The 14,644-nt window shown below is 34.5% G+C and overlaps 1 protein-coding gene across 4 annotated transcripts; it reads right to left on the bottom strand.

Annotated features, from left to right (window-relative positions):
* Positions 1-1,351: 1,351 nt before the first annotated feature.
* On the bottom strand, positions 1,352-12,042 carry LOC149538652 (cullin-1-like). Of its 4 annotated transcripts, none has more exons than XM_089799963.1 (5): positions 11,574-11,807; positions 2,430-2,648; positions 2,156-2,323; positions 1,736-1,843; positions 1,352-1,650 (listed from the first exon to the last, which is right to left on the bottom strand). In XM_089799963.1, exons 2-4 carry the CDS (start codon positions 2,442-2,444, stop codon positions 1,808-1,810), a joined length of 219 nt encoding a protein of 72 aa, XP_089656089.1. In that variant the 5' UTR covers positions 2,445-2,648; positions 11,574-11,807; the 3' UTR covers positions 1,352-1,650; positions 1,736-1,807. The 4 variants fall into 4 exon arrangements, 2 of the variants coding, with proteins under 2 accessions (XP_089656089.1, XP_089656090.1); XM_089799964.1 differs by having other exon boundaries at positions 1,443-1,645; XR_016356083.1 differs by lacking the exon at positions 2,430-2,648 and having other exon boundaries at positions 11,574-12,042.
* Positions 12,043-14,644: the final 2,602 nt, after the last annotated feature.

Raw genomic sequence — 14,644 nt, 5'->3', positions numbered from 1 at the left:
CTTGCTCACCAAGTCAGCTCACCATGTCATGTCTCTAAGTGGCCTTGCTAAGTTGGCTTGCCAACTTGCCCCACCAAGTTGCCACTTTAAGCCCACTCACCATGTTAGATCGTCAGGATGGCTCCCCAAGTTAGCTTGCCAAGCTAATAATTAAAGTATGCTCACCAAGTCAACTCTCTAAGTCTATTCCTATTCAAGTATGCTCACCAAGTCACCTCACCAAGTTGACTCTTTAAGTTCGCTCACCAAGTCCGCTCGCCATGTCAGCTCACCGAGTCAGCTCACCAAGTCAAAAAAAAAAACTCTAAATAAGCAGGCAACCTCTCCATGTGCTCTACGCCCCACAAGTAAATCTACTCTAATAAAAGAGGCAAGCTATATTTTATGTTTTGAGTTATCTGTTCTTTATATTATGCCATTTTTGCTATAAAATCAACATTAGAAAGCATGTCTTTTATGAATATATCTGAATGAAAAGTAAAACTACGTCTTTTAATCTATTTAGTTTTCAACAACTTAATCTTAATCCCTTAATTATATTAAAAGGGGACATTAGAGAATCTATTTTTTCGAATATTAAATTGAAATTTATTCTCTCTAAATGTGAATAGGCATCGGAGCTTGGGAGAGGGGTGAACCCATCAAGTTATACGGTAGAAGAAATTTGGCAAGAACTTGCAAAAGCAAAATACTTAGAATGGGAGTCCGCTTCATCCATTCATTTGAAGAAATAGCAAGAGTTGAGGTAGATGTGAAATAGTTTGATTTGGTTACCCATAACATGTTTTTAGTTAAGTTCAGGCATTTGAAAAATGTGCAAACACATTCTTCTTAGCTAATGAGATCTCTCCCTCTTACAGGCTATGTACACTAAGGCACCTTGATAATATTTAACTGATATTCTACATATAGGTGTAATGATTACTAACTTTTAGCTTGTATATAGCTTATCTGTGATATAAATTGAGTTTGCAATTATAGGGTAATTTTTGAAAGAGCATTGCAACAAGAACATGAGAGCACCATTATATGTAGCAGTCAATCTAATGGGAGCCTAAAAAATAGGAATGATGGTGATTCATAATCAATTAATTTGGAAGGAGAATTCATAACTTGTCAAGATTCATCAAATTTAGATTTAGCAAAATTTTACAAGGAACATTGTGAAATCCTTTCTGATGTATTTAACAAAGTAGCAGAGGTAGACATCCCTTTGGGAAAAGGATGAGAAACAAAACTCTAAATAAGAAAGCAAGCTCTCCATGTGGTCTACACCCCACAGGTAAATCTACTCTAACAAATTGAGAAGACTGGGAATTCATTTGGGGATTCACCTTATCATGCATACTAATAAGTGAAAGCATATGATAATGATTCAATTCATAAGTACTGAAGAAACGTGTGTCTCCAAACCTTGTACCTAGAAAATTATGCACCAATGAAACAATCAAACAGTATCTTGTATAATGAAAGATACCATGTGAAGCATTTATATTGCATGCCTACAACTACATACCAAATAGTAACAACAATTTAACACCTTAGCCTTTCATTTTTAAGAGTTTGCAATGCACAGTCTAGAGGCCCAGCATATCTCTACTGATGCTTTTTAAGTTGCCCATTGTCATTCTCCTAAACTTGCAATCTACACTGCAAAATAGCAAATAGTCAAAGGTATGGATTCTAGAGTTCAATTTATATACATACAATAGATACAAAGTCTAGTTCTTGTTACCTTTATCAACTCTATTGGGCACAGTACAAAACTTATTAATGCTCCACCAAAAGCCATAGAAGGAACAATAATCTAAAGTTTGGGATTGCCACTGCTAGGATCTCCTCCCTTTCCAAAGAACCACCATGCCAAATATGATCACATCAGGACCACAAACATAAACTATGTACTACAAAGAGGAAAAAGTACATCAAACAATCGCCAATATGCCTATGAATATGCCTATGAAGATATATCAATATGCCTACTTATCCAAGTATATCATTTTCTTACAAATAAAGGACAATCTACTAAAAAAGGAAAAGACCACTATTTATAAATTCACACAGGTATAAACCCATTCATTGTGGAAAGTAGTAAGCAAATCTAAAGTACTAGTGATGAAAACAAAAGTATCTAGCATCCAGTCAGGCAATTCACCTTGAACATCCATCCAAGTTGCTCAACGCACTCCATAACAAGTTGTTGGTGTGCTAAAACTTTTCTATTCTTCATAATTCTTATAATTGATGCATTAATTGCATAACGTCTATCTTTATCCACATCCTCAATCACCTTTTCTTCCTCATCCACTGGTGGGAGTGGAATCTGCAATAAGGTAGAAACCAATTCCCATGTGATCTCCACATGCATTAGTTTTTGTTAAAAATAGACAAGCAAAATAGTATACAATTTGTTATATCAGAGTTCATACCTTAATTCTCCTCATCTTATTAGTGAATTTTGAATTGACTTCAAAGACATCTGTTTGTGTCACAGTTTTTGTATTTCTCTCTTTATTGAGAATTTTATGTTTCACACATGAAAGAGAATGTAGCAATTTGACAATATCTTCATTGGTCAAATTCAATTGAGTCTTAACTTCTGAGTAACTTAGCCTTTTGGATGCATTGAATAGCAAAAATACTGATGCCTACGTATCATAACCACAAAGTAAGTTACACAAGGAAAAAGAAGTGAATTCTAGATATATCAAGGAAGCTGACACTGATAAACATGATAGTTAGCTACAGTTCTAGTTAGCTACAAATTAAGATGAAAGATCAAAGAGAGTTCTAATGAAATACATTATAATATAGTTAGCTGCAGTGTTAGAACTAAATAAAAAGATAGGTGATAGGACAGGAGAGAATTAATCCATATGAGATACTATACAGGATGTAGCTTTTTAGTCACATAGTACATTGTTGGTAGTCATTTTTCACTGTTCATTTTGATAAAGAGATTATTTTTAAATTTATTTTATATAATTTTTACATGTACATTTTGAATCACACTTCATAATCTATGATTATGAAAAAGAAGATAGTGATGAAATTATGAAAAGCTTAGCTGACCAAGTTTTGGAGAATCATTATACCACTCATTCTGTTCTCCTCAAATTAAAATGAAAACTACTGAAGTACCCAAAGCATTCAAGCACATAAAGAAAGAAGAAAAGTTAGTATGGTGCATCTGTTATAAGTCATCTCTTCTGCTATCAACCAAAACAAATAGCATTAGAAAGTTCACAACAATTATACATCCAAACCATTTAATTGTCACCAGTCAAAATAACCAAACTGCCAACATCATTGATGGCCATGCCCTATAACTATTATAAAAGCTTTCAAGTACATAAGCCAGATACTCACAAAGTCCAAGAATAGGAGGAAGGTTGGCCATCTTGGCATAACTAATGCCCTACAAAATATAGTGAATTAGTATCAGACCTTGAATAAGTTCCATTGTCGCTCTAAGAAAATAAAAATAAATGTTACCATTCAAGTAATGAAGAGTATTATAATGGTAGATCATTGAATATGATTCAAACTGTAGAGAAAAGAACATGGACTAAAGTTTCCTTGCCTGTGGTATGGCGAGGCTGGCTATAGTTATGCCAAAGATAAGATCTGACTTGAAAAGTCTCAAGGAATAATTTGGAGCCCATTCAAGGATGGGAAAGAGATACTGAACTCCCAAGAAGCACTTTCTTTTTGCTGGCTGGTTGTTAAACTACCTTAAGGGATCATCAGGAAACAAGGTCTCCTTCACAACCCCTTCAATGCAATGAAGTGTGCTTTCTCAGGGCCCAACACTAACTTTATGAATGTGTTGCATATCTAAATCATTCTCAACCATGTTACAAAACCCACTAGAAATGACTCTCCCCTCATTATCCTTCATTTTCACATTCACCCACTTCTTTTATGCTACCTTCTCTTCTCTTCTCTAAAACTGAACTAAACCTGAAAAGACCTTGATGCAGATGATTGTATTGAAAATCACAAGTGTAGAACTTGTCGTCTCTTCATGAATGAAGAGGCAATGAGAAGTGGGTATTTGCACTAAGAGGAAGAAAGCAACTTACTCTATAATAGGCCTTCCATAGTGGAATGGGGGACCCCATAGCCAACTGCTTATTTATCTTTGAAATATTTTAAGCCAATGTCTTCCTTATGCACCATATTCCTTCTGCTCATCTCCACTATGAGTTAAAATCCATCCACATGGTTCACAAGCAAGGCACAATCAAAATCCATTTACCATATTTGAAAAAATGAAAGAAACTTTTTTCCATCCGTCAAAATCACACCAAAGACTATGTCTCTAAATAGATAAATCCATTCACAAAGAAGAAGTTATAGACCTTATTTTTCCAAATGCTCCTAATTTTATAACTTCCATTAATAGTGAAGTCTAGGTAATGCTTCATCAAAATAGGACTTAGAACACCTAGGGTGTAGCTATGGCAGAGAAGAAGGTTTGTAGTGATATCATTTTTTTTCAAAGGGGTCTAAATCATAAAATATAGCATACCCATATCTATTTATCTTCCAATAACCTGTTGGTTTCGAGAGTCCTGCCATGGCCAAAGAAGCCTATATTTACAGATTTGCTAATTTTGCAAGGGGCACATGATGGATTTATAAAAAGTCATGTGTGGTGGCACATGATAAAATAGAGACTAGCATGGGATCATGCATACTAGTACACAATGATACCAAGTGTTGCACATAAGTGCACATGCTATTGAGAAGAGCACACAAGTTCTGGAGACTTGTAAGGTGTGCTCAGTGTTCCCATATGATCACTTCTCTTGCAATTTCATATGGTGAGTTAGTTCATTGATTTGATGGTGTTGAAAATTGACAACTCTGGTAGAAGTACACATCATGGGTAAGTAAAATGTTGGGAATTGTTTTATTTTTCACATTTTCAGTAGCTTTTTATTAGTTAGCATTGGCAGTGCAGAATAAATATTGTTTACAAGCTTAAGCTACAATCAGAGCATGGCAAACATAGATAATGTAAAGGGATTCTTTGTGGCTTGTCAAAATACTGATATAATCATTGCAAAAGAGCCTCTAAAACATGTCGATCCTTCAAGCTTGTTAACAATGTGGGAGGGAAGAACATGTTTTGATGTGGCAGTAATAGCAGGAGACCCAGGTTCATTCATTCTCTTCATACATTCTTTTGTTTTATTTTATTAGAATCTATTCTTCAATTGTTTCTCATTTTTAAGACAGTCGATTCATGAGTGCAGATCTGTTACGAGAGCTAGCAGCAAAGCTACCAGTTCAAGGTCATTCTCTTCTTTCTTTCTTTCTAAAATTTAAAAGGCTATGTTTTGCTAGTTTGTTTTGTTTAACTGTGTGATTCATGCAAATTTAATCAAAGCAATAACAATGAAGGACAACAAAGGTGATACAGCTCTACATTTAGCTATGAGAAAAAATTGTGTGGATCTGGCCAAATAGTTGGTTGGCTTAGATATCAATTTGTGTGACTTTGTAAATAATAAAAGAGAAACTCCACTGAAATTGGTAATGAGTTTGGGATTCAAAGAAGCTTTAGAGTTTTTAATAACTCGCACATCAAACGCCCTGCACTACATTATGGAGCTCAACCAAGTCAAACTTGTTCGAATTTTAATAGAGAGGAATCATGGAAAGTTGTCAGAACTTATCAATAACCCTTACTAGCCTACCCCAAATGATCCTGATAGAGAAATATGTGCTTCAAAGTCACCTGATAATGAAGGTAATTGTGCTACAAACAACCAGCGAGACCACCCAATTATTGTGATTGGAGACATGCCTTTGCACATTGTAACAAGGAACATATATGACCACGTAAGATTCTTCTAGGGTTTCATGCTCATGACTCTATTCTCTTTCAAGTTTTATGGGTTTGAGAAGGAACTAATTGTCCCTCTTATTTTTCCCCTTTTTATGGTGTAGATGGTGAACTTTTTGCTAAAGGTACGTGGGGTGGACAAGTTTTCCCGAAATAGTGAGGACAAGACACCGTATGAAATTGCAAGAGAAGTGACCGAATACTAGAGAAGCTAAAAATGCATGGAAGGAACGTAGAAACATGTTAAGCAAACAAGTCAAATAGGATACAATGCGTAAATGAAGGACCGTGAGTAATCTTGCTACTACTACGATGATGATGATGGGATATTTGTGACATTTTTGCCTTGTAATAATAGCATACCCATATTAGCCATGGGTAGAGATAGAGAAGGTCTAGAACAAATGACTTCAAAGCCATTGAAAAAAAATTGTTTAACTTCAAACCCTAGCCGAAAATAATGGTTTTAGTACTTACCCTCTGCGATGCATTATATTCAAATTGAAGAATCACATGCTTAGTGACCAATCCTCATCATTGCCTATTCTCCCTGCTTGGGGTTCATATCATATTGATTTGCAAATTGAAGAAATGCAGAGGAAATTTATCCAGAATACTCTCCTGCACGGGCGTCAAGAATATAACTAGCACTTGTACCTTGGTAGGGTCCAAGGGTGCAGCCGATAGGTGTTACTGTTTTAATGTAGAGTGGAGGTGATAATAGAGAATTAGTTTAAATCATGAAGAGTTTGATATAGAGGGAAAACCAATTTTTGAAACATGTTGCTTTTTACATTCAAGAGTCTAGACAACAAGAGGATAAATTAGCTAGCTTGCCTAGCATTGGAAATTGACAGGTTCAAATTTGTGATGCTTAGCCACCATATTTGAATTTTCTTTTTGAGGCAACTTACACACTCTGGTACTCATAGAGAAATAGATGTAAATGGAGAGGGTATGGTCTAACATTTATGGTCATCCAGTTTTAATGTCAGTCTTTGCAATTTTGCACAATACATCTGCTGAGAAGAAAGCCCTCGAGCTAGTTGGATGGTTTAGATGCAAATGTCAATAGTCCTTGGTTTAGTTACTATTCCGAGAGTTGAGTTGTGCTTGTTAATTTCAGATTTGTGGCTGTGAAGAAGATTGAGGAAACTTCTCTGCTATAAACAAACCCATTTATACCAACCCCTGCTTTAAATTGCAAACTTATAATTACATAAAAGTAGGTGTTGCAATTAAATTTAATAGGAATAGACAATATTCAAAGGCAGTGCTTGACCACAAGGAGATGCATCCCTTCAAAATGAGACAATACTAGTGAAAGATGTAATGTTTCCCCACGATCACAATTTTCACACTGCACAGTACAAAAAAAACTCACAAAGGTGAGTTTGGTTATAGTAGCAAAAAAGAACATAAGTCGATCACAAATTCACTTTTTCTGACCATTTCAACTTGTTAGAAGTACCCAAACGACTTCCATTCAATTACAATTCACACCCTACATGTTGGAGTCAATCCACCACTCAGTTGCTATTCCAAATTGGACCTAACAGCAATGACAAAACTATCACTGTTGATTTCAAAACATAGTAGCTCATCTTTAATTTGTACATCCCATAAAGAGATCATTATGAAACTTGTGCAGGAAACCCATCATTCTGAAGAATCATACTATTTTTGGTGGGCGCCTAAAAGGAAATTTTTGTAAGGAGTTGATTTAACCAATCTGAGTCCAGTTCATCATTGTTTTCACACTGCACAGTCCAAAGAAGACTCACAAAGGAGAGTTTGGTTACAGTAACAAAAAATAACATAAGTTGATCACAAATTCAGTTTGTCTGACCATTTCAACTTGTTAGAAGTACCCAGACGGCTTCCATTCAATTATAATTCACACCCTACATGTTGGAGTCAATCTAGCACTCAGTTGCTGTTCCAAATTGGACCTAACAGTGTTGACAAAACTATGGCTATTGATTTCAGAACAGAGCAGCTCATCTTTAATTTGAATGTACATTGTACATTAACAACAAAGAAGAAAACAACAATATCAATTCTGTAAATTATTTCACTTACCTATATTTTGCACGCTCTCTCACACAAAATCTTCCAACCCATGCCTAATATAAAATAAAATAGACTGACTATAGGTAAAATAATCATTGGAGGAAATGTGCCCGATTTTCAGAGTTTATAACAAAAGATTAAAAGTCAATCAGTTGAAACCAATGCACTTGCATATGAAAGTATAAGACTGAAACAACATCTTTGAAAAGGTGAGGGTCTCTGTTGCAAGATGTCAATATATATAAACAGATGAACAATAATAGTTATTCAAAACTCAAGTGAGGTCCATTTTAGTCACAAGCATTTTTTTGTGGCAGCACCTAAAAATGCAGCAAACACATTAGGGTATCAGATTCTTGACTTTTTTGTGGTGGCACCTGAGATTCCCTTTGTAAGTGTTCATTATTCTTTTTTCTCAAAAAAAAATGTATGGATGATCGATCTCCTCCTTCAATTAGTTCATTTTTTAGCAACTCTTTATGAACATTCAAATAGATTCTTGCAATTCAATCTTGTTCGTTATATTTTGAGCTGAGAGTATATGTCTTGTGTAATAGGTATCAATTGACAGTAGTGAACCTTATCAGACTAAGAAAGACAATTATCTGACTCTGATCTTCAATTGGAGCACAATTTGATCTCTATGAGTTTCATTTAGCCCTATTTTGATGAACCTTATCAAAACAAGAAAGACAATGATCAAACTCTGATCTTCAATTGGAAGACAATTTTATCTCTATGACCTGATCTTCAATTGGAGGATAATTTGATCTCTATGACCTATTTATGGGGAAATTGTAGAAATGTTACTAGGATGGTTGACCTGCTTGGGAAGTGGCAATAATACATGCCTATACACACTTAACTTTGGGAGCTTTGGATTTTGCAGCATGAAGATTCCTACATATAGTAGTACAAAAATTTAATGCCAATTGGGGTCAGTAATTTCAAAGATAGTCTTTACAGAACTGTCACATACTAAAGATGCATACGTACATATAGTAGTATAGAAATTTAACTTTGGGAGCTTTGGATTTTGCAGCATGAAGATTCCCACATATAGTAGTACATAAATTTAATGCCAATTGGGGTCACTAATTTCAAAGATAGTCTTGACAGAACTGTCACATACTAAAGATGCATACATACATATAGCAACACAACCAAGCAACATCACATACCTTAGATTATACAAAATATAAAATAGAAATGTAGATGTTGATAGTTCAAATTCAGGTTGGTTCATATATGCAGGTTCATAGATGAGCTTTAGACAATCAAGCTTTGGACTATTTATAAATAAGACCAGAGTAGATGAAAGATTCATTGCTCAAGCATCATATAGGAGACAATAATATTGTTGACTTCAAATAGGGGAGTATCACATGGAAGCAATATGGAAAGTTTTAGGTTTAAGTTTTAGGCAACATGATATGGTATCAATGCCATGTTGAGTCTCATATATTTTGTTAGAGTAGTATACTTATTTTACTTGAGGAGCACAGATAGTATTTTAGTGTAGCACATGGCAGGGGTTTAAGGTGCAGACATCAATAGCCCCCCTGTATCAGCTATTATTTGAGTTGCATATTGCAATGATTTCCCACTTTAGTACAATTTTAATGTGAATATGGGATAAGAACATTGAACTAACAAGGGAGGTTTAAGAATATTTAACTAATAAGGTAGCATCTATATCAAATTCATATTAGTGGAAGATAATGGGCAAGCTTTGCCCAAACTCTTTCAAGGTGGTCATTAAGACAGGTAGATCTTCTAATCTAACCTTCAAATTCATTGGAAACCTCCTTGGAAACACATTACTTTAAAACATGTTTTATTTACATCTTCAAAGATCTCTGGCCCAATCTGTGAGTTCTACACTTTTTGGAGTACATTTATGAATGTTGATGTATAGGCCGCATGCCCTGCAGGCTTTGCATGCTATTTCCTATTCTAATGTGCCTAAAAACTACATTTTCTCATTGAAAACAAAGCAGAGATATTTGTAAATGATGAATTTTAGTTTGATCCCTTATATTTTATTGATTATCTAGATTCACTTACGATTTCAATGTGTTTTATATTTTATCGACTAATTTAAGTAATTTTCTTCAAATAGTAAAACAATCAATAATAATTTGGTAAAATTAAATGTGAATATCAGATAGGAGCATTGAACTAATAGGGGAGGTTTAAGAATATTTTATTAATAAAGTTGCATCTCCACCAAATTCATATTACTAGAAGAACAGTCTTGACTGGAAGGGTGGTGTTGGTTTTGTGTCTTGAAAATTAGAGTATCTCGATTATGAATACTGTAGATACTTGTTATGGTAGTTGTGATTCAAACAAAAAATATAATAGTGCTAAATACAGATAAGATGGAATAGCTCAAATAGCAAGCAGCAGCAGTCACTGCACTTGTTGATATAAATGATAAAGAAAATAGAACAATTATTTTAGTATAGATATATGATACAAGAATCTCTTAGATTCCATACTTTAGAAAGTAAATGGAGGAAGACTGATGATCAATTTTTTGAATTTGTAACCAGAGGCAAAGTTGTGTTCATTCATGAAATTTATAAACTGAGAAGGAATCTACCAGAAATTGAGACAAAAGAAAATTTGGAGTGTGGCCTAGCAAAAACAAATTTAAAGATTTTCAGCAGTAGAGAAGGTTAGGGCATTTTGATACTGAGATAAGAAGCATTTATAATGAAGAGGCAGAGTAAATAGAAGTCATTAAATTTTCAAGAACAAATAATCTATCTCATAATCACAAGATGATATACATTTTGTCAATTAAATTGACAAACTTAATGAGTTAGAAAATAATGTTGAGAGAAAAAAAAATTTTGATGTAAATCCATGACCACAACAATATGCATAATGCACTAATGTTCAATGTCCATAATTCATATTCACAGAAAACTTAAGTAAATAGGGTAAAGAAATCAAAATCTATTGCAGATAGTGGCACAAGAAATTTAGTGCAGAACTCTAAGTTCAAGTGTAAGTGTTGAACACAAGCTGGCTGGATGTAAAATGAATTAATTCAAACACCACAACTCTCCACTAAGATTTATTGAAACCACATAGGTAGAGTAGGGCACCCAAATATGAACACAATCTGGCTGGCTATAGAATGAATTAAAACCAGCTGAAGAGAGCAAGACAACCATGACCTTGGCCTGAGTTAATTGCCAACTATGGGCAGGACTGAGTGTAATAAAATAGGAAAACTAATTATGAGCTCTTGGTTTGACAAAACATGGCAGCATGATTTAAATTTAGCCTAGCAGTCCATTGTCACGGAAGCTTTCTATTGACATGCAATGATAAATCACTACATATTGTAATTTTGAAATGAAAAGTACCAAACATTAAATTAAATTGGCATTTGCAAGTAGCACAACTCCAGATTGATTTCAATAAATTCATGAATAAATTATAAATCCACAAAGAAAAATTAGAGTCCCTATGAGAAATGTAAAGAAAAACTCCAAGCCGCTGTTGTCTGCCTCTTTTATTATCATCGCACTTCTTGTGGGAAGTAATAAGAAGTGATCTAGGCAAGGTGATTGACAAGCATTAAGCATGTAAATAGAATGGAAACAAAGTGGCAGAGGAAGAATACCTATTCAACCCATAGCATACAAGTGATCCCTGAAGCAAACCCCTTAGTAGGCAGATTTATAGAAAACCTAAGCGGCAAAATTGCAGTGGTTGGAGAGACGGTGCGATCAAGTGGTTCTCCCATTGACTAACTCATGGCCCTTTGCCTAGCTCCACAGCAACTACGTAGCATTTTGAGCTCCACAAAGGTGTTAGCTAACGTGCAAGTGAGAGCTGAGCACAGTGGGGAAATCCCATTGCTTATCTGCAGAGCCGGTGATGCCCTAATAGTAGACTCGTGGCCTCCATCCGTCCACAATTTGAATGTCTCCAGTGAACCTGTGGACCCTCCATCCCTGTTGCAATCAGCCAGCTATCGACACATCTCCAACCACAACTTCAGCATGGACATCTTGATGGTGGTAGTAGAACTCGGCTAGCAAGCACGAAAGCATACAACAGCATGAGGAATTCTTAGTGAGCTATCACCCAGGTGAAAGCCTATCGGCTAATGATAATAGGCGTCACAAAATTTCTTTTTTACATATTAAGCTCGTGTTGGTCAAAATTTTGACCTACACAGGCATGTATTTTTTAAAAAAAATGTTTTCTTGTATATTTTGACCAATTTGATCCCATTTTATTAGAAGGTCAAAAAATTTGGTCAAAAAATGATCTCAAATATACTAGTATAGGTAAACCCTAGTTCTAAGCTTGTCTCATACTGTTGACCACTCAAACATTCTCAGACATGCCAAACTAAATTGATTGACTCTAAGAGTCGTTAAATGTCATAGCCTAGTGATCTTAATGGGGCATATCTTAGAGCTCGTGTGAGGTACGGATGCAATTTTAGTGCTACAAGATCATGTTTCTAACACCTACAATATGTTGGAGTTCTTTTTGGTAAGGAAGATATCAAGTGGATTTAAACCTGATACTAGGAAATAAAGATAGGGATAAGCCTAAGGATGAGATAAATACTATATTTAGCAAGGCTAAATCTTAGTTCTGGGCCAACATTAATAGATTCATTAAGATTCACTTCACTTTAGGATTTGCAAGGCTAAGGTGAGAAAACCTAAGGGATTAATCTTGTTAACTTGATACTTTTTCTTTCAAAGATCATTCCCTACAACAAAAATAGTCAATATTGTTCTCTAATTTGCTAATAAACTTTTTGAGCACAGTTGCTAACTACAACCAAAAAGTAGATGGAAATAAGTGATGACTAGCACTTAGGTTTTTAATACATTAAATGGTAAATTGATTTTTTGTTGTGAATGTTCTACAATTAAGTGAATCATCAGTGTATTATTGAACTTTTAAATAGACCAGTGTCTTATCCATTGGGATATATAGAGTCAAAGATTAGTAGGTTTGGACCTTTTAATCAACTTGTGATTAAAATTATCAACATTGAACTCTAAGTTTCATTTTGTTCCTCATCCTTTTCATAAATCCTAAACCTTATCCATTATAGAAAGCAATTACCTAATTCTTTAAATTAGTAGTAATCAATAAGAGATATACAATTGTGTAAATTGCATTAAACTGAATAAAACTTGTTCATTCAGTCCTAAGATTATGGATATACGATAAAGGAGACAAAACTCAAAGATAATGATAATTAAGGGAAAATGCTTCTTATTCAGATCTTTATATTGCTAATAGAAACTCATGATATAACACAAAGGCAAAACATAGGTACCAAATGTTCAACTTTTTTGTATTCAAGTATGAAATAACTAAAATCTTTCATACAACTACAGAACAAATGGATGATCTCCAAAATAATACATGACACATGAGAAAATTATACAAAAAACTGACCTCTACTCTTCATCTTGGAAATCCATATATTGGATTGCATCGAGCTATGGATGAGAAAAGGACACATGTCAAAATGTTAATGGATACAAAGACTTTGGAAGATAGGAACAAAAAGGTATATAGAACATTCTTCAAAAATATCCATTAAAAAAAAAAGTAGTTGAGGCAGTAAGAGAACATTTATATTAGGCCTTTGATTTTTCTCCCCATTGTCCTTCATTGACCTATATGCAAAATATCTCAACTACTTCCTATTGGTGGAGCTTTAATCTCTCCTAGTGCCTCCCAAAAATAAATTTCACTTTTTGTGGGCCACTTTGTAGTTTTTACCTCTTGCAAATCTTGAGTGGCCTTGGTCCAGCTAGCATCCATGACTGCTTTTGATTCAACAATAAATTTATTCAAATCTATTTCTACCTTAAATAGGGAATAAATTAATTTATTATATCAAATATCAGAAGTGTCTTCAAAAGTTGATACTGTAGCCTCTTGAGTTAAAATTTTATCAAAAGAATTAGACCATTCTTGCTAGTCTATCACTGTGCTAGCAACATTCAAAATTACTGGTATGCAAGGTTGTATTCCCTAAGATAAAACTTTTAACTTCCCTTGTATAGTTTATAATTTCCTAGTGAAGAAACCCATTAATTCTTTTACTATTTCCAGGCTTTCCTTCACTCTGATTATTTTATTAGGAAAATCTGGCTTTTAAGCCATGAGCACAATTAGCCTCTCTAGAAATTAAATATATGGCCCCCAAAGATTAAATGTGGGTGATAGCCATGAAAGTTCCTCATTGCAAAATTATTTAGCACTTTGCAAAGCAACATAAAAATTGTGAGCCTACTATGACATGTTTTTCAACACTTGAATTCTATGGCTCATCATATTCCTAAGGACAATTATCCTTATATCACCTCCCTACTAAGTAGATGGAGTATCAATCATCATCCTTCTAGGTTCTAATGCCTCCTCTTCTTCCAAATCCTCTATTTATGTTAGGGCCTCAATTGTATCCCTAGTTGGTTGTTGTTGATCTTCATGTTCTTCCCTCTATTCTACAACAACTACCTACTTTTCTTGTGTAAGTTACTTCTTGAGAGATGCAACTTCACTTTCTAATTCTTGGATCTTGGCCTCAAGATCCACAATCTTTTCTTTATACACATGGCTACTTCTGAGCTCATTTTCATAGAGTTTCCTCACATCTATGTAATCATGTATGGATTTAGAAAGTCTAGTTTCTATTTCCTCTACCTT

Source organism: Cupressus sempervirens, chromosome 9 (genome assembly GCF_028749045.1).
Source record: "Cupressus sempervirens isolate cs-2001-9-10 chromosome 9, ASM2874904v1, whole genome shotgun sequence".
NCBI lineage: Eukaryota > Viridiplantae > Streptophyta > Pinopsida > Cupressales > Cupressaceae > Cupressus > Cupressus sempervirens.
Note: the sequence above shows the minus strand (reverse complement) of the source record. Positions and strands in the feature narration are given on the sequence as shown.

What these genes read in the sequence shown, in the direction of transcription:
- LOC149538652 (XM_089799963.1), bottom strand. An exon ending in AACTTGGATGGATGTTCAAG is followed by an intron (nt 1,844 to 2,155) that starts GTGAATTGCCTG and finishes TTCTTTGGAAAG; the next exon opens with GGAGGAGATCCTAGCAGTGG.